The sequence below is a fragment of the Arabidopsis lyrata genome, assembly GCF_000004255.2.
Source record: "Arabidopsis lyrata subsp. lyrata unplaced genomic scaffold ARALYscaffold_7, whole genome shotgun sequence".
NCBI lineage: Eukaryota > Viridiplantae > Streptophyta > Magnoliopsida > Brassicales > Brassicaceae > Arabidopsis > Arabidopsis lyrata.
The window spans coordinates 19797827-19820418 of record NW_003302549.1 but is presented as its reverse complement, the minus strand read 5'-3'; the positions used below and the strand labels follow the sequence as shown (position 1 = coordinate 19820418).

Genomic DNA, 22592 nt, shown 5'->3' with positions numbered 1-22592 from the left:
TTAGACAAGCAACAAAGCTACAATTTAGAGTTAATAATGGGCTTTGTAAGGCCTATTTTCATTTCTTACTCCAAGCGTGAAACAAAACTCCAAGACTGATTATATTTTGCAGTTCGATTTTAGAAGCTTAAATTCTCAAGTGTAAAAAACTCAAAACTGGGCCAATTCTGGAAGGCCCAGTCATCTTAACCCCTTGGATCAACAAATTTTGCTACTTGTGTTTTCTATGTCACAACAAATTTTCCTTTTTTTTTTTGGTAATCATATATATAATTAAAGAGTATTCTCTCATTTTAAAGTGTCCACCTAAGCATCCACCTAAATAACTAGGGGCGGACGTATGTGTATTAGTACCTAGACACTTGTCCTATACAGAATTTGATAATTTTGAACTTTGTTATATATACTTTGTAGTAGAGAGTGAATAATTGGTGTATCGTGCCACATATGGTGTATATCATCTACTAATTCTTTAGTTAATTAGCTACTATTTTCATTTTTTTACTGATTTCAGGTAATAAATGCTTTCCATATATTTTAATCTATTTTTCTTCTCTTACTTTTTTTAATTTTTTAAAGAAATAATGTTTATATAGAGTACTAGAATCAATGGTTGATCAAAAATTTAACACATCAAGTGAATTTGCTTCATTTACATGTCTTTTAATAAATGAATATAATATTTTAGATTAAAAATTTAGGGTGAACAAAATATTAAACCATAGAAGATTAGATATTTCAAGATTTGGGAACGGAAACAACGTAATTAATTCTCTCTCTTCTGACACACATAATTTTGACGAAAACGCCCCTACAACTGACACAATCTCTGTCGCAAGATAACATGTTTAAACGACAAGAGTTCAGAGCATTAAATGCTCGAAAATCTCTGTGGCAAGATCAGGAAAGATTGCGCCGGCGTTATGGGGAAGAGAAAGATTTTGCGAAAAGAAAATGATTACGGAGATATTTCTCGGTTTGTGGAAGTAGCAAGCATATGGGTTCATGTATTTATTACCGAACTAGCGCCGTTGCCAAGACCAGAACACACAAGCACCATAAAAGTTCAGATAACAAGTTAATGTAACGAAGAACAGAGGAGAGATTGGAAGATTCTGGGAAGCATTAAATAGCATCATTAAATACGATAAGGTATAAAACTGTCGTCTACTAACAAATCTCGTTCCTCATCGTAATTGTTAATGTGGTAAAAATCATGATAGTCGGTGCTAACAAGGTTATTACTTCTTTTCCGTAGGTAAGTTATGGCTATGGTGGTGCGGTTGGTTAGAGGAGAGTGGAGAAAAGACGATGAAGGCTGTTACGAACATGTATCTGCTTTGGAAGGTTTTACGATGGCGGTTCGGCTGAGGGAGACATGGGTATAATAAACTTGTTAATGCGGTAAAGGAAAGATTGGCGCTTCGCGATACAGACGAAATCGAGCTAAGTTATCAGTGGCCGCAGTGGATGATGGGTCCCGACTGGAAACGAGCAGACCCGATACACATCCTTAATGATGAAGATATGATGCTGTTCATGGCGATAAGGGCTGATCTTGAAGAGGTGCATCTGCGAGTTAAGGTGATAAGGGGAGGGCTGGAGAAGAATGTTAATTCTTTCAAAAGCCATTTAGATCTGGGAGGATTGACATCAGAGGAGATATCTGATAAGTACTGGAATTCCGCGGAAACTAGGTCAGTTTGGGATAGTGCGTTGACCCGGTTGTTAACGCGACATGCAGGCGTGGACAAGCGTAGTACCAGCGAACTCCAGCAACAAGGAAACGAAACGATTGACGGACAAAGAAGAATAAACCTGGCTGGGGGGTAAGGATACATGAGCCGTTAAACGCAACACCTATAAGAACAGCAGTACCCAGGCATGCCGATAACAGAGAGAAACGAAAAGCAACAGCAAGCGAGAAAGGCAAAGGACATGTTACCGATGCAGCAGAATTACAAAAACTCACGCTAATGGATTAGCATGTAAAGAAATGTTTGAGGCAGCGCAAACCTCTATAGAAACGGATTTTGAGGCTTTTAGAAGAAACTATGTCGCAGAAATGTGGCGGGATGTGTGTGCTACAGAGATGACTCTAGGAGGACAGCAAGGTGGGACAATTCTGGCCAACGAGGTAACCAAGACAGCGAGAGAATTGAATTTCGGGGTAACATTGTCACAACAAACCCCTGCTGAAGACGAAAGCCTACGACTCACCCTTTCTGGCGTATCCATGGCAACAAACCAACGAACAATCTTAACGTTATCGTCATCAGACTCGTCATTCGACACACCGACTTCCCCTTCAACCAGTATTTCGTTCTCAACCGAGGAGCTAATGGATGCAGAGATAGGAAACCTATCTCCTACCGGCGTAATAGGTGAGTTATCTGAAAACTAGTATTGAATATGGATAAGATTCAAATGAAGAGATGGTGATTATATGCTATCATTTGCCAGGTCCATCAGCAATGGAGGACTATTACACAGACCCGGATGGACCATTGTGTTTGACTCCAAGAGTTCCCATAGCTGGGGGGATAACAGTAGGTACGCCGGTAATGGAAAAGGGATCTGGTTCAACTCAAGGGAAAGAGGTTCCGGAGGGAGACAGACAAATGGTGGTAAGGGAGATGCCAGTCCCGACAGTGTTGTATGATCGGGATGCACCTCCGTATTTCGATGACCCGGGAGAAGAAGGTAAACAAGGGATAATAATATTGTTATTGGGCTAATATTTATATATCGTGATAAGTTTTTTTATAACACGCTAATGATGGTGTGTGGATAACATTGACAGATTACCTTCAACGAGCGCTTAAAGATGCTGATTATGAAGGGGATGACATTTTCGTGGGAAGGTTGTTCAAAAACAAGGATGACTGCTGCACAAAACTAGCTATTCATGCAATCCGACGAAAGTTCCACTTTATACATGCTAAATCTTGTCCAACAATGGTGATAGCTGTTTGCGTCGGGACCACATGCCCGTGGCGGGTTTATGCGACAAAATTAGAAGACAGTGAGCGGTTTGAAGTGAGGACGGCAATACTGCAGCACACCTGCAGCGTGGACGCCAGAGGCGACTTCCACAAGAAAGCATCAACAACAGTTATAGGGAAGCTGATGAGGACACGGTACGTTGGGGTTGTAAGAGGACCTAGGCCTAATGAGTTGCGGAGAATGCTGAGGCAAGAATTCAGTCTCAATGTTTCTTACTGGAAAGCGTGGAGAGCAAGAGAGATTGCAATGGAAAATGCTATGGGCTCGGCTATGGGGAGTTTTGCATTAATCCAACCATACTTCAAACTCCTAATGGCAACAAATCCAAACTCTATTACTGAGCTAGAAACCGAGACAGATAACTTGGGAGTTACCAGGTTTAAGTATCTATTCTTTGCTCTACACGCATCAATCAAGGGGTATGCTTACATGAGAAAAGTTATTGTCATCGATGGAACTCACTTGAGAGTCAGTTATGGAGGTTGTCTAGTAGCTGCAAGCGCCCAAGATGCGAATTTCCAAGTTTTTCCACTCGCATTTGGAATTGTTAATAGTGAAAACGACGAGGCGTGGACCTGGTTCATGACGAAGCTAACTGAAGTTGTCCCAGACGAACCAGACCTAGTGTTCGTCTCAGACATGCACGCTTCCATCTATGCAAGTATTAGGAAGGTAAACATTGGTAGATAACATATTATTTACCACAATATCAGTCTTTAACGTATAAGAACTTTGTTTATATTTAATGAATAATTGTGAAAATGAAATGTTGAAACAAATACAGTACAGGAAATATAAATGGATATGGGTTATCTGATAATAACATTTTTATTTAATATATGAGGGGTTACCAAATAAGATAAAATAAAAAAATAAGAGATATCTAAATACATAAGTTTTTAATGCAAAAATAAATACTAAGCAAACTAGAAATGAGATATGCTAATGTTATAGAGGTCCGTTAAATATGTTGACAGGTGTATCCAATGGCATCCCACGCGGCTTGTGTGGTTCATTTGAAAAGAAATATAATCGCAATCTTCAAAAACGAAGCCCTAGGAAGTCTAGTGTCGAGCGCAGCCAGGGCCTACCGCCTATGTGATTTCAACAAAATCTTTGCGGAGATTCGAGCAATGAACGGGCCATGTGCTGACTACCTCACCAGAATAGGGTTTGAGCATTGGACCCGATCTCATTTTGTTGGGGAAAGATATAACGTGATGACAAGCAACATCGCAGAATCGTTAAACAATGTGTTGACAATGGCAAGAGACTATCCGGTGATCTCGATCCTCGAATCTTGGAGAACAACTTTGGTTACGTGGTTTGCTCTACGGAGGGAAGCAGCTCGTATGGAAGAAAACATATTGCCTCCAAAGGTAAATGATATGGTGATAGAGAACTTTGAAAAGGGGGCAGGATTTGGAGTGTTGAAAATAGGGGATGGGCTATATGAGGTGAGAGGTATGGTGGACTGCGGGTACGCCGTAAATCTGTGGGAAAGAACATGCACCTGCAGACAGTTTCAGCTTCTTACTATACCATGTTCCCATGCAATAGCTGCCGCAATCAGAGAAGGGATAAGAGTTGACACCATGGTTGGAGTCCACCACACAGTTCCACAATTACGGTCAGCATACAAAGAAATGATTATGCCCGTCCCAGATATGGCAACACTAGCACCATCACCAAATGATATCGGAGGAGGGAAGCTAGCGCCACCATATGTTAGACGGCCACCAAGGCGGCCAAGAAAAAGGAGACTATTTTCTCGGGGAGAATTCAAGGTAACTTAATATTTATTTGCTATTTAAATAATGGTAAAAATTTTGTTATCGGGATATCTAATATTTTCCTGATGAGTTATGTTTCAGAGAACGTCGGGTAAGCGCTGCACACGCTGCCGTTCACTGGGCCACAATCGAGCAATGTGCAGGGGACCAATGACGGTAACAAATTTAAATTATATTTTTAAAATAAAAAAACTTAAGAAAACCTTGTTACCGAAAATTGTGATAACACACAGGAGCCGTAGAAAGCAGGGGAAGCTAGTTTTTTGGGAAAGAAGAACGGATGGAAGACGTTGGGCAAACTAAAATAGCTCGACGGAATGTTAAATAAATAAAGCTGATGATGCCAGTAGAATGATTTTGATGTATAGAATGCGGATTCTAGTGGCCTAATATGTATAATTATTGAAGAAAATACCCATCCGTCGGTTGCTGTTTAATTATTTAATGAAAGCCAGTTAATGTTTAATTATCTAATAAATCTGTTGGCATTGTATGGGAAGTTGGGACTACGCGTAAGAAGAATGTTATCGAGCTACCATTGATCAAATGATAACATATTTATTACGAATTTGGTATAAAGAAAAATATTGGGGAACCTAAAAAAACAACTGATATACGAAACAAATTACTGCGATAAGAGTTTGTTTAGACCATAGCCATCTGATTTAGAGGATAAGAAACAAATTAATGCAAGATCTATAGAATTTTGAGGGAATAGGTGGGTACAGATTCTCACCATCAATCAAGATAACACATTGGTTATATAACTTTGTGAGATACCCTTGTATGAAGTCTAAAACAAATGATATTGTTATTATTACTGAGTTACCAAAATGTATAAACAGATAAACTACTAATAATAAATAATACAAATAATCCTTTAAAATAATGAACAAAGTAAGTTAGTTGTTAAGAAAGAAGTTACGTAGTAAACATATAACTAATTTGGATGTTTCTTTAGAGGTACATAAATCGAATTTAACCTCTCTTGTTGAAACCGAGGGTTCCATTTCACCTCTCGTTATTAAAATCGATTTGGGGAAACTAACAAAATTAGGGTTACCTACCTCTCTCCAAGGACACTTCAGAGTCTCTTCTGCTTCACTATTGTGCAGCTTCCTCTCCGGTTCTTCTTCACTCGCTTCTGCTTCGTTTTGTTTCTCTCTGAAACAATCAAGTTATGAGTCAATTTTCTACTTCTGGTTCATCTCAACTCACTTCGAGAACTACTCGCAGAGGTGTTCCGAGTAGATGCTGGTGTGGTGACGAGATAACTACCTTCACTTCGAAGACAGATGAAAACCCGTATCGAAGATTCTACAGATGCGTTAGGGGCGTTCTGGTAATGAATTGGTTTTTTAAATTTATGAAAATTTATTTTGATCAGTAATTTAAGCTTTCGATTTGGGGCTTTTTTTAGGATAAAAAGGAAAAACACCCATTCATTTGGGTTGATGATGCTCTTCTAGAGGAGATTAGAATGGTTGAAAGCAAGCACAACCAACTCCTAGAAGACGTCAATGATTTAAAGAAGATGGTCATGGAGAATGTAGAGCTTCAAAATAAGATGGTGAAGGAGATGGAAAGAGAGATGAACAAGATGAAGAATGAGATAATTGAGCAAAAGCTGAAGGTACCAAAGGAGAGTACGGAGAAGGCGAGCATGAAATCAGTTTCTGTACTCGTGGTTGTGGTGGTTTCAATGGCGTGGCTTTGTCGAAAGGTTTTGTGATCTGTTTTTGTATGTGGATCTGTCTTGTTAAGTTAAGATTTAGACGCTAAAAGAATGAACAATCTAAAGTTATCGGTTAATCAAGAAGTTACTTGGATGTGCCTTGTTAAGATTTAGAACTTTTAAAGAATGAACAAATATAAAGTTAGTGTCTAAGCAAGAAGTTACGTGGGGAACATATTACATATTTAGATGTTTCTTTAGAAGTACAAGAATCGAATGAAACACAGATAAGAATGTTTTAAAGTTATCTGACTAACATGTTAGGTAACTATCATTAGTAATTTTATAGAACCTATAATTTGTTCTGTAATTAGACTAACATATATACGTAATTAATTGGGTATTTCGAAACTTCTTAAAAAACAGAACGAATCACTTGTTCTGACTTCATCTCTTATTCATATAAATATAAGTAACAAATGGTTTGCTCCGATAAAACATTCCTTTCTGTTAAATGTTATCTCTCCTAATAAACAAACACATATATGTAATTAATAGGTTATGTCTGTAACAAATACATTAACTATATTAGTTTATAGTTGTTGATGACAAAAAAGCCAAATTTAATAGAAATAAAAGGATAATAATAATGATCCGAAACGAAGTAAGTTCAATATAAAGGACAATAGAGAGTACTAACAAATATGGAATAGAACATGGGAAATATTATATGAAAAGAACATAGTACATACTAAAACAAAACAAGGGGAGAACTACGGGACAGCAGCGAGAATGATAGCAGAGACAAGTTTTTTGGTTTCAGCTTCGATGAATTCGGGAAGAAATTCAGCACAATCATCCATACCACCAGCAGCATGCGCATGAATGAGAAAGATAATCATCAAGCCGACATCAACATGAGAGGTAACCTACGGGATGCAAAGAGACCTTTCAACTGAAAATGGAGTAGGTAAGAGCTGGCTCATTATTGGATTAGATGCCGCCTGTCTGAAGAGAATAGGAAGCATTTTAGAGAGAGGCTCGATATCCGCCTTGATGCTAGCATCCGTACGCAAATGAACATTAGAATCGAGAACAGTAATCTTGGCGCAATTAAGATCAACACATAAGGAAACCCAATGTTTTTTGTCAAAGTTGAATGGCAGATAAAGGTAGTCAACTTCAGTAAACAGCTCAGCACGGTCCAGCTCCCCAACACCAGCAACAACATCAACCAAGGCTGTAGGAAACTGGAAATCTTGAGGAACAGGGGCTTTGGTGAACTTAGGATATAGGCGGCACAATTGAGAGATAAACTTGGTATCAAGCACATCAACATGAAGTTTTCCGCAATCCACCTCGTGTGTACGGAGAATGTGCCTGCTGAATTTTAACAGGGCGTCCATGACCTACAATATAGGAATCCATTAAAATGATTATCGGATAACTACTCAAGTTAACCCGTAACAATATTGTTATATATCAGATAACCTTGTTCGCCAAAGGTTTTTTCCTCTCAATTAACTCAAGGACATCCTTGCTGCTAATAGAAACATCGGGGCCTAAAGAAATAGAGCTGCAAAATCGGTAACAAAATTATTAACAAATAAAGAAATTATCTATCTGACATAACAAATGCCAGTAAGAAAAAGAAAGATAAGAAAAACCTTATCGCTTTCAGTTTTTTCAAGGAACGGTTAAAACGCTCTTCGGGATCTAAGCATCCACTAGTATTGGCGATGGGAGAAGGGTGTCCTACCAAAAGCTTCGTTTTCTTATCAAACTGAAACCGACCATCTAACTTGGTAGATCTCGTTCTAAGCCTTTTACTCCGTCTTCCTCCATTGTTACCAACAACACTAGTCTGAGAGGGAACATCTCCCTGCATAAGATAACAAAATGAAACTGCCATTTTGAAAAAATGCATGATTGGAAATGCAATAAAAGGAACAAACCTTCTCTGGGACCAAAACTTTGTTTGACTCACAAACAGAAATTGGGGCAACCACAAGAACAGGGGGATCCTGAAAAGCAAAAAGGAATCAAAATGCTAATGATATAAACCTAATAAAGATAATGACTAAGAAATAGATAATGAGGAAGAGATTTTTCAAACCTGAAGAGGGTCAATTGCCATCTCTGGAGCATTTTCATTCGGGGGACCCTATTAACCGATAACTGATAGATTAGAAAACAATGACTTTTTAAAATGGGGTATATATGTCATTAGGAAAAAAGGAGACATTTAACCTGAGTAAGTTCACAATCCTTGGGTGCAATATATTTACTCCCTCCCACCTGCAGCAGATAATAAAAATATTAGTTAAATAAAATTCATAAACTCCAGGACATGATATAGTTGAATATTTAGACAGGCCTCATAATGACATCCTATTAACCGATAAATAATTGATTAGTAAACTATAAATATAGTTATGTAATAAATAATTATATAACAAGGTAAGAATAGTTAGAGGATTTTTAACAGACCTCTTCATCTCCTTCATTATCGCCTTCAGTTTGAGAATCCTATTAACAGATAATTAATTGATTAGTTCCTAATAAAAGGTTAACTGGGTAAGATATGAGAGTCGAAAATGAGAGAGACATTATACCTTAATAGGTTCCCTGTCTTTTGGAAGAGCATCTCCACTTGATTGTTTCTATACCCGATAAGAATAAAGTTATGAAATAAGTAATTATGTAACAATAGAAAATACTTACAGAGATTTTCAACAAACCTCTTCATCCCCTTTAGCTTCGGTTTGGGAGTCCTATTAACAGATAACTAATTGATTAGTTAACTAATCTAATGATTAATGGGTAAGATGTGAGAGTCGAAAAATAGTCATTATACCTGAATAAGTTCCCTGTCTTTTGGGGAAGCATCTAAACATTGTAATTCCTATAACCGATAACAATAAGGTTATGTGCTAAATAATAATATAGCATGGTCAAATAGTAAGAGATTTTTATTACAGACCTCCTCCCCTTTATCTTCAATTAGGGAATCCTATTGACAGATAACTAGTTGATTAGAAAACTAATAAAAGGTATACTGGATAAGATATGATATTTCATTTCTTAATAAAAGGAAATTTGTACCTGAATAGGTTTCCTGTGTTTTGGGGAAGCATCTCGACTTGATAATTCCTGTAACAGATAACATCAAAGTTATGTGCAAAATAATTTTATAACATGGTAAAATAGTTATGGATATTTATTACAGACCTCGTGACCTATGGCTTCAGTTTGGGAATCCTATTGACAAATAACTAGTTGATTAGTAAATTAACTAAAGGATTGAGGGATAAGATATGATATGTCATTTTAAAAAAGAAGGGATATTGAACTTGAATAAGTTCACTATCCTTGGGGGCAATATCTTCAATTGCTAACTCCTGTCTAGATAACAATAAAGTTATGGTTTTTGTAATCATATTACCTCCGAAAGAAGATTGGGGAATATTTTTAAAGACCTCTTCATCATCTCCTTCAGTGTGTGCTGCTTCCTTATCGGCAACATCTCCCATTTCCGTGTCCTGTAACATGTAATTATTAGGTAATGAAAATATTATTAAAGTTACCTAGTGAACTTACTAGAGTGGAAAATTCGAAAACATCTTCATCGACTCTAGAAGAGTCGTAATTGACGCTAACACCGGACTAACAATGAAACCCATCAACAATAAAAGTAAGATAACTAAGCAATAATGATTAAAAAAATTGAAAATTCTTCAAACCTCAGAAGAAACAACAGTGGCAGACTCACTGTCGACCTCCTGGGTTGCCTGAAAGAAATATATAAATTAACTCGAATGACCTCACAACGTTAACAATAACATCTCAATGTTAACGGCTAACCTGTTGGTTTCCGACTGATGCGGTAATCTCTTCCAGTGCCTAAACCAAAGGAAAAAAACATAACGAAATTATGGTCACAATTTGAGTACAAACAACTAATAAATTTCCAAGAAATTTAAAACAAAAACAAAGAATAATATAATAATAAAAAAAATTAAACGTTAACGTCTAACCCGCACATTATCCACCGGATCTCCGATCGCATGATCACCCTGCAACAGATAGGTATATATTATAAAACATTATATCTAATATATATTGGCATTATATCCAAAAAAAATATAAATTACATACGGTAACAATAATATTAGAGACGTGAAGATGGCTATATTAAAGGACACTAACCTCCAAGTTATCATCATTGTTGTTTACCGCGGTGTTACCATTGTTACCATCTTTGATGGACACTTTGCTACCTTCCTTTAATGACTGCAGGGAGAATAATTTCGATAATAATTAGGGGATAACATAGAAATTAACATTTTCGAATGATATAGGAAAACTACTAACCGGATTAGAAAATAAAATGTAAAGTCAGATCATATATAGGCAACATGGTAGGACATATACGTTATTAGAGATACGAGGCAAAACAGATAACAATTAATTTAGCTACTAACCTGACAATTAACCAAATCATTTTCTTCAACATCAACATGACTCGCTAGACCATCTCCTGACCTTGACCCACTGCAATCGCCAGATACAAAGCGGTTATAATAAGAAGCTATCCCTTCAACAGAATTGATGAGTCCCAATCCCTCATCGGGCGCTTGGGGGACGCGATGGGCAGCTTTGCCAATGCGAGAAGAACGACGACTCGGCGGACGGAGGGGAAAGAGAGTGTCAAAATCATCGTCTCCAACGGAAATGTGGAGAGGATTAGACTGGGGAACAAGAAGCTTTTTTCCTTTCCTCTTCTCCGCAGAAACTTCTTTACCATTCTCAGCAAGAACATCTTCCCTATTCTCCGCAGAAATCAAAGTGTTTGCAATAAACCAATCAGAAACACCTTTAATGATCTTTTTGTACTGCGCATTCAATTTAGCATCTAACATCCAAGATAACGCGTTCATATCAACCAAACCAACAGATTCTTCATCATTATGCACAGATTGCTGAGTCCTTCGAATCCCGGTTGGATTTTTTGGGATTCTGCCCTGCTTTGAAGATTTCCTGACACGACCACCTTTCAAACTTGCAGTTCTTTTTTGTTTTTTGGGGGCTACAACAACTTCAGATGGGATGCACCCACCAGGAAACATATCATTATTGAACTTGAATCATTCCTCCGCCAACTTTACCATAGTGTCTACCCGCGGATCTACTTCGTCATCTGACCACGAAACATCTTCTGCAGGATCAAGAAGAACTCCGGGATGGATGATAGGATCAACGTGAGTCTGAAAAGTAAACAAAATCCTTAAACAATTATGAAGGGAAAACTGCAGTTAACAGATAAAACGATATAATTATTTGAGTATCAGGTAAGAAAGAATTTAACAGGTATTAAAACGATTATCACCTGGCACTTCGTGTCTAAACTTTGGCGTTACCCAGCTTACGGAACTACCTGACGAGGAGTCAGTTCAATAGTATCTTCATCAGACTCAGAACCGACTGTCTCCTCGGACACAGGACCTTCTTGAATAGCGGGAGCGGCTTGAAGAACAACAAGCTGTAGGGCATATAATAGGCCTTGCACAGCTACAGAAGTAGTTGCAAGCTGTTCAAGTTCTCTTTCTTTAATCGAATTCATCATCATCTCAAAATTCAATCGACCCCACAGATAAGTGAGAAAAGAAGTCAGGTTTTCCGACATCTCAGCGTGCTCTTTAATAATTTTGGGATGATGGGATGTTGGCAGGAGATATCCATCAACAAGCGCAAGAACAGCATAACGAATACGCAATGACGGATCATCAGTAACTTTCTTCTTAAGCATAGTGATAACACGTTCCACAGTAACATCGGACTCCAGCCCAAATAATGTGCTATAAAACGGAATCTCTTTGCCAGCAGTCCCCTTCCTTTTTTTCTTCGGGACATCAGGATATCGCCCACAAGCAAGTCCGGTTACCAGGTGAAACTCACGAAGAGAAAATCGAACTGGGGTACCAGCATAAACAACCTAGATCTCGTTGGCTTTGGCTATGTCCAACTGGCGACCAAGCAGATAAAGACCGAAACTGGCCGGCCAAGCTGGTTTGTTTAAGAAATCCAACAACCCGCCGAGTGGAGAATCTCGGATAAGATTGATTTCAGTAGCATCAAGCGAGTCGATAATACCATTAAGAATTTTCATCTTATTGTACACATTAACCCTCTCCCCAAGCGGTTCTTCACCGGAGGCGATTAGACGGTGCGGGAGGTCAAGGTCCTCCATCTACAAAACCCAGAAAAATTTAGAATTTGATAAGAAAAAAATATGGAAGGGTCCATAAGAAATGAACAAAATCTCATTTTAATGAGATACTTACTTGGACGAATTAATCGAAAATGAAGCGCTTCAATCGGAAAATCGATTTGACTATCGGAGAGATAAAAAATAAACCGCAGAGAGAACAGAGAGAACGAACACTAAGAATACTAAGAGGCAAAAAAATGCAGTAGAAATAGACACACACAAACGCAACTCTTCGAACAATTCGAACCGTTCTCATGATTATTAATGCAACTGTTCCCAAAAGAAATCTCGGAAATCACATTTTTTCAAGAGATATGAAATCTCTCTATTCTAACACACGCCTACTCGTTCTTCATGTCTCTCTCTTACAATCTGATAGGCGGGTAGGGGTTAACAAGTCATTATTTTGCTACAGAACCTTCCCGAACAGTGTAAAATTGTGTCAGTTAAATACGGAGTCGTCTATGGTCATCGATTGTAGATTCCCAAAAATTTATACGTTAAATATATTGTGCCCCATACTAGATATGTTTTTATATCCGCCACTGTAAACAACACTATCTTTTGTTTAAAAGTGATAATTTCTTATTAAGAGATTTTGTTTAAAAGTGGGTCATTACTTAAATGTTCACTTAAAAATTAAAATATTACTAAACTCACCAATTTTAATTTAAGATAGACATTGTTTGTTTTTTTCACTAGAAATATGGATTTCATTGATAGAATTCAAGGTTGGAATACAAGAGCCGGCAAGGGAAACAACCCTTCTAGAGACTGAGCCAGCGAGTTTATGAAGACTCCCAGAGACAAAGACCAAACTAAGATGAAACAAAAAGGAAAAAACCCAAACAAACAATTACATAACATCCATTCGAATACTTTCAGGACTCATAACCAATCAAAAATAAACATACAAAGCCTACATCAATGATAAAATTAACAGATTTGAGATTAAAAACCCACACAAACAGAACCAATTACAAGACTCACCTTACCACTAATTAAACCCGGATGAAAAAGCCTTGCGATATTCTTTACATTGCTCCGGAGAGGAGCCACAAAGGCTGTGAGACAAATCCAAGACCTAGAGATCCGAAGGAATGAAAGTCTCTTGAAGAAAGGAAGGAGATCGAGATCTTCGATGGTGAAGTTTCAGGCAGTGAAGGAGCAGTTAGAGACTGCCTCTGCCATGGACGGATCAGCCAGATCTGAAGCTAAACTTGTGGGAGACAAAAACAAGCAGCAAGAACCCGAAGATAAATAGATTTAGACTTTATATATCTAGATCTGTAATTCTAGATCTAATACCGTTGGAAAAAAACAGGACTCAGATGTGCCGGAAAAATAAAAACGAAACGAGAGAATGAAAGAAACAAGACCCCGATTTCGGTGTTGAAAAAGCCACCGGAACTGGTAACCCTAGGCGGCGGCTGCGAGTTTTCTTTTTAGAGAGAAGGGAGAGTTAATATTTTAAGAGAAAGAATGTTTCGAGGGACATAGATAGACATTGTTAGGTCACACTTTATGAAATTAATTAAAAAAATCTTGAAAACTAAAAATAATATAATCTATTTTCTAACACAAATAATAATCAATTCATATTATTCATGAGTTGTACAATAAAATATACAAAAATTGATATGTAAGCCTGTTAAAAAAAGTGATATGTTATATGAAATCTCAAGTAAAACTATAATTCTATAATATAATAATAAAAAAAGACGTTTGAGATTTCGTCATGTGAAGCAAATGTTTTTAACCCAAAAAAATCAGCAGAAATATTTACTGGAATAGTTGAGGTTACATCTCAAAATAACAAAAAAAACGAAAGAGTGATCTGAAGTCACGTAGACACTATTATTGAAGAAGATGAAATCACATTGTTTAGTGTTGGATGTATAAGTGTTGTTAAAAACAAAAATATAATATTTTAATGTATAATTTTTTTAATTGTAGTTAGACATTGAATTATGCAATTAATCTCATTTACTGAAAACTAAACACATTTTTGATAATAGCATGCATAGTGAAAGTTTATACGTAAATAGTAGTGACACATCGACAATACTATCATAAACTTCTAGACTATGAATTGTAATAAAAAAAATAGAGTAAACACTTTAAAGTTTGATTACAAAATAATATCTAAAACATACTAATATATTGCTAAACCCACGCAGCGCTTGATCATTTTCTAGTAAATAGTTTCTTGCAAAACTATACATACTTTTTCATCATTAACCGCCTATGTTTTTTTTTATATACCCGATAGGCTGATCCGGTCAGCTCCGGGGGGGGGGGGGAACGCACCGAAGTGCTACCATGTAGACTCGTCGCAAACACCTAGGTGTTGGACTACCACACCGCCTAACCCCGAGTTTGGAATACTTTCCGACTAATGCCTGAAGGTATCCAAGTAGCCTAATCTCAGATACCATGTGAATTGTTTGGGCCAAAGCCCAAGCCCAGACTTTCCACACAAATGTGATTTTTGTTTTTAGGGTTGATCGAACCTGAGTTATTTTCTTCCAACCTATCCCCAATTCTCTCTTACCACTAGACCACAACTGTATGGACTTAACCGACTATTTGGTGAATTTAAATAACAATTCTGTATTATATTATTTAATCTCCTATCTAATGGGTAGTTATTTGCTTAAGCCAGAAATGTGAGGGTTTTCAATCGTAATTTAAACGTATTGAAGAAATATATCTGTATGTGAATTGAAACCTGACTATAACGTAATCGTTATGTTTTGACTCCTTTAGCTGTTCTCAATTCATTTTCTTTTTAAAAATCCTCAAACCAAGAAACCAAGTAACCTGTTTTTGGACCCAAGGCTTGCTTCGGCTTAAATTGTTTGGATCGGAAAAACCTTTTCTCGCCAAAAAAGTATTTGTTTTTGAGATATATTGGGCCAGTTTTAGAAGGCCCAGTTTTGTTATAAACGTTATGGGTCAACAAATTTGCCATTCCTCGCATCTAGAACTGTCAAATGGTCATCCGACCATGGGCTAAGCCCAGTCCAAAATATTATGGACGGTCCGTGGTCAGCACATAGATAAAATGGGTCATCTGGTCTAAAGACCAATTTTGTCGATGGACATAATGGGCTAGCCCATACGGACAATTGGTTGGCCCAGTTTCATTAAAAACTAGGGCTATTCAATTTTGGGGAAAAATTAAATCTCTTTTTGTCTTCTCTCTGTTACGGCTTCAGAATCGCCATCCGATGGTTGGACTCATCATCGGGACTTGTCGCGAACCGGAGCTCCGTTGTATGAGGAACAATCATCATCATCGTGTTGGTGTTTATCCTTTTTGGTCCCAGGTGAATTTCTGAAACAATCTTAGCATTGAGTTTTGTTCATATTTCAGCTTGTGGGTTTGTCCATATTTCACTCGTTTAAATAATACTGCTTCTGATTTTGAAATTAGTTCCAATTTGAATGATTAGAAGTGCTGCTTTGTTGCTATTACTAGGTTTATGAATTAACAACTGACGAGTTTAGAGCTTGAAATTGTTGATGCCAACCACGTGTTTGATGAAATGCCTCACAGAATTGGTTTGTTTTTGATAAAAGCTTCACATAATTGCCTCTTGGTCTAATCATGTAAACTACAAAACTTTTAAGAACCAGTCAGTCTTTTGTAACTATGATAGGCTGCTCATGTTAGCTACTATGATAAGCTGCTCATGTTTATGCCATTTTATGTGTAGGACAGAACTAAATGAGTTTTCTCTGAGCATTGCTTGGTTTCTGGATTCTATGCGTCGCCGTTCTTCGTCGTTCCTCGCCGTGTAGATCTCCTTCACTTACTCGGCTCCTCTCATACAAGACACTATTCGTCGTCACTTTTCGATTCTGTAGTTGAATTGATAGTTGGCATCTGAATTTGTTTTCTCCGATTTTGGGATTGAAAATTGCAGAAGAGAAGAGTGTTGTTGTTGGATAGAGTAAGTCAGAAAATGTTTACAAATAATCAAAGACAAGAAGAACGTACTGGAAAACATGGAACACCTAGGCTTCAATATCTTCAGGTCTTTTCAATAATCTTTTTTTTTTTTTTTTTTTTTTTTAACCTCTGGGAATCTAAGAAGCATTATTGTTGGAGCTGAGTTTGTATTCTTTTTGAATTTGCAGGAGCTAGTGAGTCAGTTTCAAAATGCAACTGATGAAGGTATGTAGTAGATTCATGCTTCTTGTCTGAACAACATTTAGAAAGTATTGTTGCATAAGACTGGCATTGCTGATTGATTTGCAGTATGATTTTAAGGACTGTGTGTGGTTTCATATGGAATGTTAGGGAACTCAAGTATAAGATGGATTAGTTTAAATGAGAAGATATGCTACGCCTACGCGTAAACATTACTTTATCGGTACATTATATCTCAGTTCAATCAACTATGATGGGATGTATGATCATAGTCTTCATAGTATGTGAAGTTTTATTTTAATAAATTTGAGTTCTGTAGATTATCCTTGCTCCTGCCTGCCTTAAGGTAAATTGCTGTCATCAGTTTCAAATGCTTCTATTTGGCTATAAGTTTAGCAAGCCTAACCTAATATAACTCTGGTTTGTTACTTAAATATCAATACCATTAATACCATTACGGTCTTGCACCTGTAGAAACAAAGGAGAGAATTGTAGCAAACTTGGCGAATTTTGCGTATGACCCTTATAACTACACTATTTTACGTCAGGTAACCTTGAGCATGCTCATGTTCTATCATTTGCCATGGAGAACACAAAATTCCCCTACTTTCTTCTTCTAATGATGTAATGTCAATGGTGTATTTGAGCAGCTAAATGTCTTGGAACTATTCGTAGACTGTATAACAGAGCCAAATGAGAAGCTTGTAGAATTTGGGATAGGAGGATTGTGCAACGCCTGTGCTGGTAAAAAACCTGGAGGATACGAATTAACTCTGATGCTAAACTATTTTTGTTTTTGCCATAATTGCAATTACTGATCATCCACCAAACTTGTGCTCTTTCCTGTTATTGTGCAGAGCCAAAAAATGTTGCTACCATTGTCGAGGTTGATGGAATTCCTTTTATAATCAAATGTTTATCAAGTCCTGTACGGAACACTGTGAGTATTCGCCTCAGTAATGTTCCTCTGGTGTTTAAAATGAATTCCTTTTATAATCAAATGTTTATCAAACCCTGTCCGGAACATTGTGACTACACGGGTTTCTCGTCTCATTAATGTTCCTCTGGTGTTTAATCGGTTTTGTTTTCTAATAGGTGAACTACGCGCTTGGGGCTTTGTACTACATGTGTGACTATAACAGAGCAACAAGAGAGGAGATTTTGAAAGCAGAAGTGGTGGATCTCATCGAGAGGTATGCAGCGGCTGAATCAGTCAGTGTAAGCTTTAGTAACTTGGCTAAGGCGTTTCTTGATAAGCATGTTCATACAAACACATGAGATTCTTGAATTTTATCTTCTCTATTTTTGGTTCTTAAGTAGTTGGATTCAGCTTGAAAATGCCAAAGGTTACCAGTTTTTGTGTAGCAATGGGCCAAAACGCAAACACTACAATGAATGTTTTGATTGGGAATGCGTTTAGTTGCGTCTTGTGAGAATCAATGAAGTGAGAACAAACATCTTTTTGCTTTTTTAAGCCTTCTTGATTTACACTACAAAAACAAAAATAACTAAACAAGCGATGCTATTAAAAAAAAACGAAGTGTGGCTAAACGCATGTGTATATAAAAGCAAAGGTCAAACACTCATCGAAACCAATTTAGCCGATGTCAAAATGCTCTGTTCTGGTCCCATTAAACTTGAGTTTTTAAGAGGACAAATCTATGACCGTGTTGACGTGAGGGGCAAACAACTTCGGGAAGATGGTTAAAGGGACATACCGAAATACCATTCATCAGTGGTCTAATCACTTATCTTATTCTCGCCGGTTGTTTCCGAGTTTTTTTGGTCGTCTTATTACATCATCACTAGAAATATTCAATTACCGGTAGCATACGTGATTATGATGAACATCTCTTACGAACAACAATTTCACGGTGCAGTTCTTTCCGCAACACTCGGATCCTCAACGGACGGTTTTGTATGTACGACCACTACGAACGGTTCTACATGAGGCACTCTGGCCCTCCGATAAGTTTGCACCATTAATCTGCAAGAAACTATGTTTTCTGGAAATCAAACTTCAGACCTAGTGTAGAATTATTAATGAACTTTTGGTTATTTCCGAGTTCTCGCACAAACAAAAAAGTTAATCGTATAAAAAGATCCCGAAAATTTTGACCGAAATATAATTTTCTACATATTTTACTATTATAAATTTTTATTCCGAAGACGAAACTTGCTTACAATTTTCATATATTTTACATTATTATTAAACATTTTTTGTTTTCATATAACAAAACATTTAACAACATGGAAAAAAAGAATTAGCTTATCCATACCTCTAACATAATAAGGATAAACAATATAAATAGCACGATTGGCGCAGCGTAAGGACTTAGATAGGTAGCTCAATCAAGAGAATAAGGATTTCTCTTGAGACCTACTTCGCTCAATCAAGCGATTGGAAGCAATCACTTGAGACCGACTTCTTGTTTTGATGAATTGAATCAAATCAACATAAGGAATGAGAAAACTCTCTTTTATTAGTTTATCAAAAGCTGCGAAAACCTTAACCAAAAGAATGCTTATATAGCTTCTAAACCTAGGTCACAACCGACGTAGGAGAAGTAATTAAAAAGACTTAAACACCCTAAGAAGTCTTTCTTAAGTAACAAGAAAAAGGAAAATAGCCAAAACACTTAAAGGAAAATAGGATAAAGAAATGTAACCAAACGGCTACGTTTGGTTTGTCGCCAAAGCTATCACGATGCTGCTGCATCAGGACTCCCATGGTGAGAAGGATTCGACCCCGAATCTGGCAGGACTTCAGGAGGAACAAATGGAGACAAGTATCGAACATTAAACACATCAGAAGTGTTGATGTCAGAAGGAAGGCGAAGGCGATATGCGTTGTCGTTAATACGTTCCAAAACTTCAAGAGGTTGAAGATGCAGCTTCTGAAGGAGTATCTGAACTAAGTCAAGAAGTAACTCAAGAGAACAGAGCAACATGAACAAGATTAAGGAAATATGCAGAATCTTGTTATGGCGGTTTGAAGTGAAGACTAGAAGCTTAGAGAAGATTCTAGAAGACTGAAGAGTTTCCTTTTGCAAGAAGAAAAGGAAAACATGAAGACAAAGGACAATTTCCTATTCCATAAAGAAAAAGGAAATTGTCCATTCCAATTAGTTTTAGAATTGGAAATCGACCTGTTGTATGGTCTCAACCTATTTAGTATAAATAGGGTGCTAAGGCTTGTAGAAAGCTTAGCACAATCACGAGAGAGAATTCCTAGCTATTAAGTCTTAGTTTGAGAGAAATAGTGAACTAGAGGCTTAAAGAGAGCTAAGGGTTTTAAGGAGAGTTATTGTTCTTAATCGGTCTGTGATTAAGGAACAAGACTTAGAGAGAATAGAAAATAGTGTTAAAGGAGAAACCTTGTAAACATATTTTCTATTAATCGAAAGAGTTTTTTAAGAAATTCTGAGTTACATCGTGAACTAATTCAAAACTTAGTAGCTCTTGCATTTACAATTGGTATCAGAGAAGTCGCTTGTGAAGATTACATACAGGTGAGGTCTTGTGGAAAAGATGGAGAGCTATCAAGAACTGCTTAAAAACGCGAAGGTTGTTCTAGACGATTGTAACTATGGTTTTTGGAAGTCAAGAATCAAATCTGTGATAAGAGGGATAGATGTGTTAGCTTGGAAAGCTGTCTTGGAAGAATGGAAAGAACCACAAATTAAGAATGAAGATGGAAGCTTCACAGCCAAACCCGAGTCAAACTGGACTGAAGATGAGAAGAAAAAGTCTAAATTCAATGCTAGAGCTCTCACAGCTATTCACTGCAGTGTTGGGAGGAAACAATTTGACTTAATTCAGGGCTGTGAAACTGCTAAGGAAGCTTGGGATATTCTGCAAACACACTATGAGGGAACGATCAAGGTTCAGACTTCAAGAAAAGATTTGATAGCTTCAAGATTCGAGAATCTGAAGATGGATGAGCAAGATTCAATCTCCGATTTCAGCTCTAAACTAAGTTCATTGGCGCAAGAAGCTTTAACTCTTGGGAAGAAGTATAAAGACAAGAAGTTGGTTAAGAAATTTTTAAGATGTCTACCTCCGAGATTTATGGCGTATAAAACAGCTCTAACAGTTTCGAATAATACTGATACTCTCAGTTTTGCTGAAGTTGTAGGGATGCTTCAGGCTCATGAGCTTGAATTAGGAGGAACTAAGAAACCAAAAGGGTTGGCGTTGACATCTTGTGAAAGCAAATCTCAAACAGAAGAAGAAGATTCTTTGAGTTTGTTAGTTCGAAGGTTTGATCGATTGTTAAAAAGAGCAGAACAAGGACAAGGACAGAAGAAGTTTGGATCATTCAAAAAGAATTCTGACGACACCAAACCATCAAAGAAAGCTAACATGCAATGTCATGAATGTAAAGGGTATGGACACTTTATTCGTGAATGTCCAACAGTCAAGAAACGAGAAACTAAATGCACAACATGCAAAGGAATGGGACATGCTCAAGATGACTGTATCAGTAGTCGAAAAGAGAAATCAATGATTGGTATTGAAGAAGAATCTGAGGAAGAGAGTGAAGAAGAAGACATCTTAAATTATGTAGCATTGATAGGCATTACTGAGTTTGTTGAAGGTGAAGAAGAAACTGACTCTGAATCAGATGGAGAACAACAAGTGAATTTTGTTGAAAGTTACAAAGAGGTGAGAGAAACTTTGATTAAACTTGGAACAGAAAATCAAGATTTACTGAAAGAAAAGATACGTCTCGAATCACTTGTTGAACTATTACAGAATCAACTAGAAGATGAAAAGAAGATTAGCAAAGAAAGTTTGAGTTTGATGAAAGAAAAACTAAGCTTGTCTGCTAAAGCTGATAATTTGGAGAAAGAACTGATCGCTGAAAGGAAGATATCTGCAGGACTACAAACAGAACTTAATCAACAACATCGGAAAATTCACATGTTTGTTGGAACAAAACAACTAGATCAGATTCTAAGCTATGGAAGGACAGAAAAAACAAACAGAGGACTAGGGTACACTGGTCATGGTGAAACAAGCACAGGTCAAACCAAGTTTGTGTCTGGAGGAATATCTCATCATGCACAAGATGAATCAAGAAAAAGTGTTTTAAAAGGCATCGGATGCTATTTCTGTGGAAAGATTGGGCACATAAAGATTCATTGTTACAAGTACTGGAGAAAGTGGGAAAACTCAGGTATCAAAGGAAGTTTACATGGAATGGGTATAAACATCAAATCTGGGTAAAGAAAATTGATCTATATCCAACACTAGTCAGAAGAACTGCAGAGAGAGATACAGGAAGAAGAGCAGGACTTGTTTTTAGATGCAACATGGCGTTAGTCACAGAGGAATGCGAGAAAAAGAGTCCTTGGTACTTTGATAGTGGGTGTTCTCGCCACATGACAGACACAAAAGATTACTTACAAGACATCAAGAAAATCAAAGGAGGAAAAGTAACTTTTGGTGATGGAGGTCATGGAGATATACAAAGTAAAGGAAAAACTAGTGATGTAGAGCTACCTCAGCTGATGAATGTCTATCTTGTTCGTGGATTAAAGGCTAATCTTATTAGTGTGAGTCAGTTGTGTGACGAAGGTCTAGAAGTTACTTTCACTAAAGAAGATTGCAAAGCATTTGATGAAACCGGTGACATTGTTCTAGGAGGTAAGAGAACAGGAAACAATTGTTACATGTGGGAAA

At 37.2% G+C, this 22592-nt stretch overlaps 4 protein-coding genes, 1 long non-coding RNA gene and 1 pseudogene across 8 annotated transcripts; 3 read left to right on the top strand and 3 right to left on the bottom strand.

The window, feature by feature from the left end:
- The first annotated feature begins 828 nt into the window (after positions 1-828).
- On the top strand, positions 829-2313 carry LOC9304567 (annotated as a pseudogene).
- A 3666-nt stretch (positions 2314-5979) lies between these two features.
- Positions 5980-6531, top strand: LOC110226545 (uncharacterized protein At4g04775-like). Its single transcript, XM_021018487.1, has 2 exons — positions 5980-6141; positions 6220-6531. Exons 1-2 carry the CDS (start codon positions 5980-5982, stop codon positions 6529-6531), a joined length of 474 nt encoding a protein of 157 aa, XP_020874146.1.
- A 593-nt stretch (positions 6532-7124) lies between these two features.
- LOC110226852 lies at positions 7125-8626 on the bottom strand. Of its 2 annotated transcripts, none has more exons than XM_021019659.1 (5): positions 8591-8626; positions 8430-8498; positions 8142-8356; positions 7966-8050; positions 7125-7883 (listed from the first exon to the last, which is right to left on the bottom strand). In XM_021019659.1, exons 1-5 carry the CDS (start codon positions 8609-8611, stop codon positions 7404-7406), a joined length of 870 nt encoding a protein of 289 aa, XP_020875318.1. In that variant the 5' UTR covers positions 8612-8626; the 3' UTR covers positions 7125-7403. The 2 variants fall into 2 exon arrangements, with proteins under 2 accessions (XP_020875318.1, XP_020875319.1); XM_021019660.1 differs by having other exon boundaries at positions 8142-8338.
- A 354-nt stretch (positions 8627-8980) lies between these two features.
- Positions 8981-9647, bottom strand: LOC110226853. The gene is made up of 5 exons (XR_002330752.1): positions 9580-9647; positions 9458-9487; positions 9332-9379; positions 9216-9248; positions 8981-9137 (listed from the first exon to the last, which is right to left on the bottom strand). It is a non-coding gene; the product is annotated as an uncharacterized LOC110226853 (long non-coding RNA).
- A 1299-nt stretch (positions 9648-10946) lies between these two features.
- On the bottom strand, positions 10947-11878 carry LOC110226544. The gene is made up of 2 exons (XM_021018486.1): positions 11864-11878; positions 10947-11741 (listed from the first exon to the last, which is right to left on the bottom strand). The coding sequence occupies exon 2, from the start codon at positions 11601-11603 to the stop codon at positions 10947-10949; it is 657 nt and encodes a 218-aa protein (XP_020874145.1). The 5' UTR covers positions 11604-11741; positions 11864-11878.
- A 4037-nt stretch (positions 11879-15915) lies between these two features.
- LOC9304566 (armadillo repeat-containing protein 7) lies at positions 15916-18371 on the top strand. 3 transcript variants are annotated; one of them, XM_002870454.2, is made up of 8 exons: positions 15916-16077; positions 16473-16548; positions 16678-16788; positions 16892-16928; positions 17379-17452; positions 17555-17648; positions 17762-17844; positions 18000-18371. In XM_002870454.2, exons 3-8 carry the CDS (start codon positions 16717-16719, stop codon positions 18180-18182), a joined length of 543 nt encoding a protein of 180 aa, XP_002870500.1. In that variant the 5' UTR covers positions 15916-16077; positions 16473-16548; positions 16678-16716; the 3' UTR covers positions 18183-18371. The 3 variants fall into 3 exon arrangements, with proteins under 3 accessions (XP_002870500.1, XP_020875456.1, XP_020875455.1); XM_021019797.1 differs by having other exon boundaries at positions 16468-16548; XM_021019796.1 differs by having other exon boundaries at positions 16468-16788.
- Positions 18372-22592: the final 4221 nt, after the last annotated feature.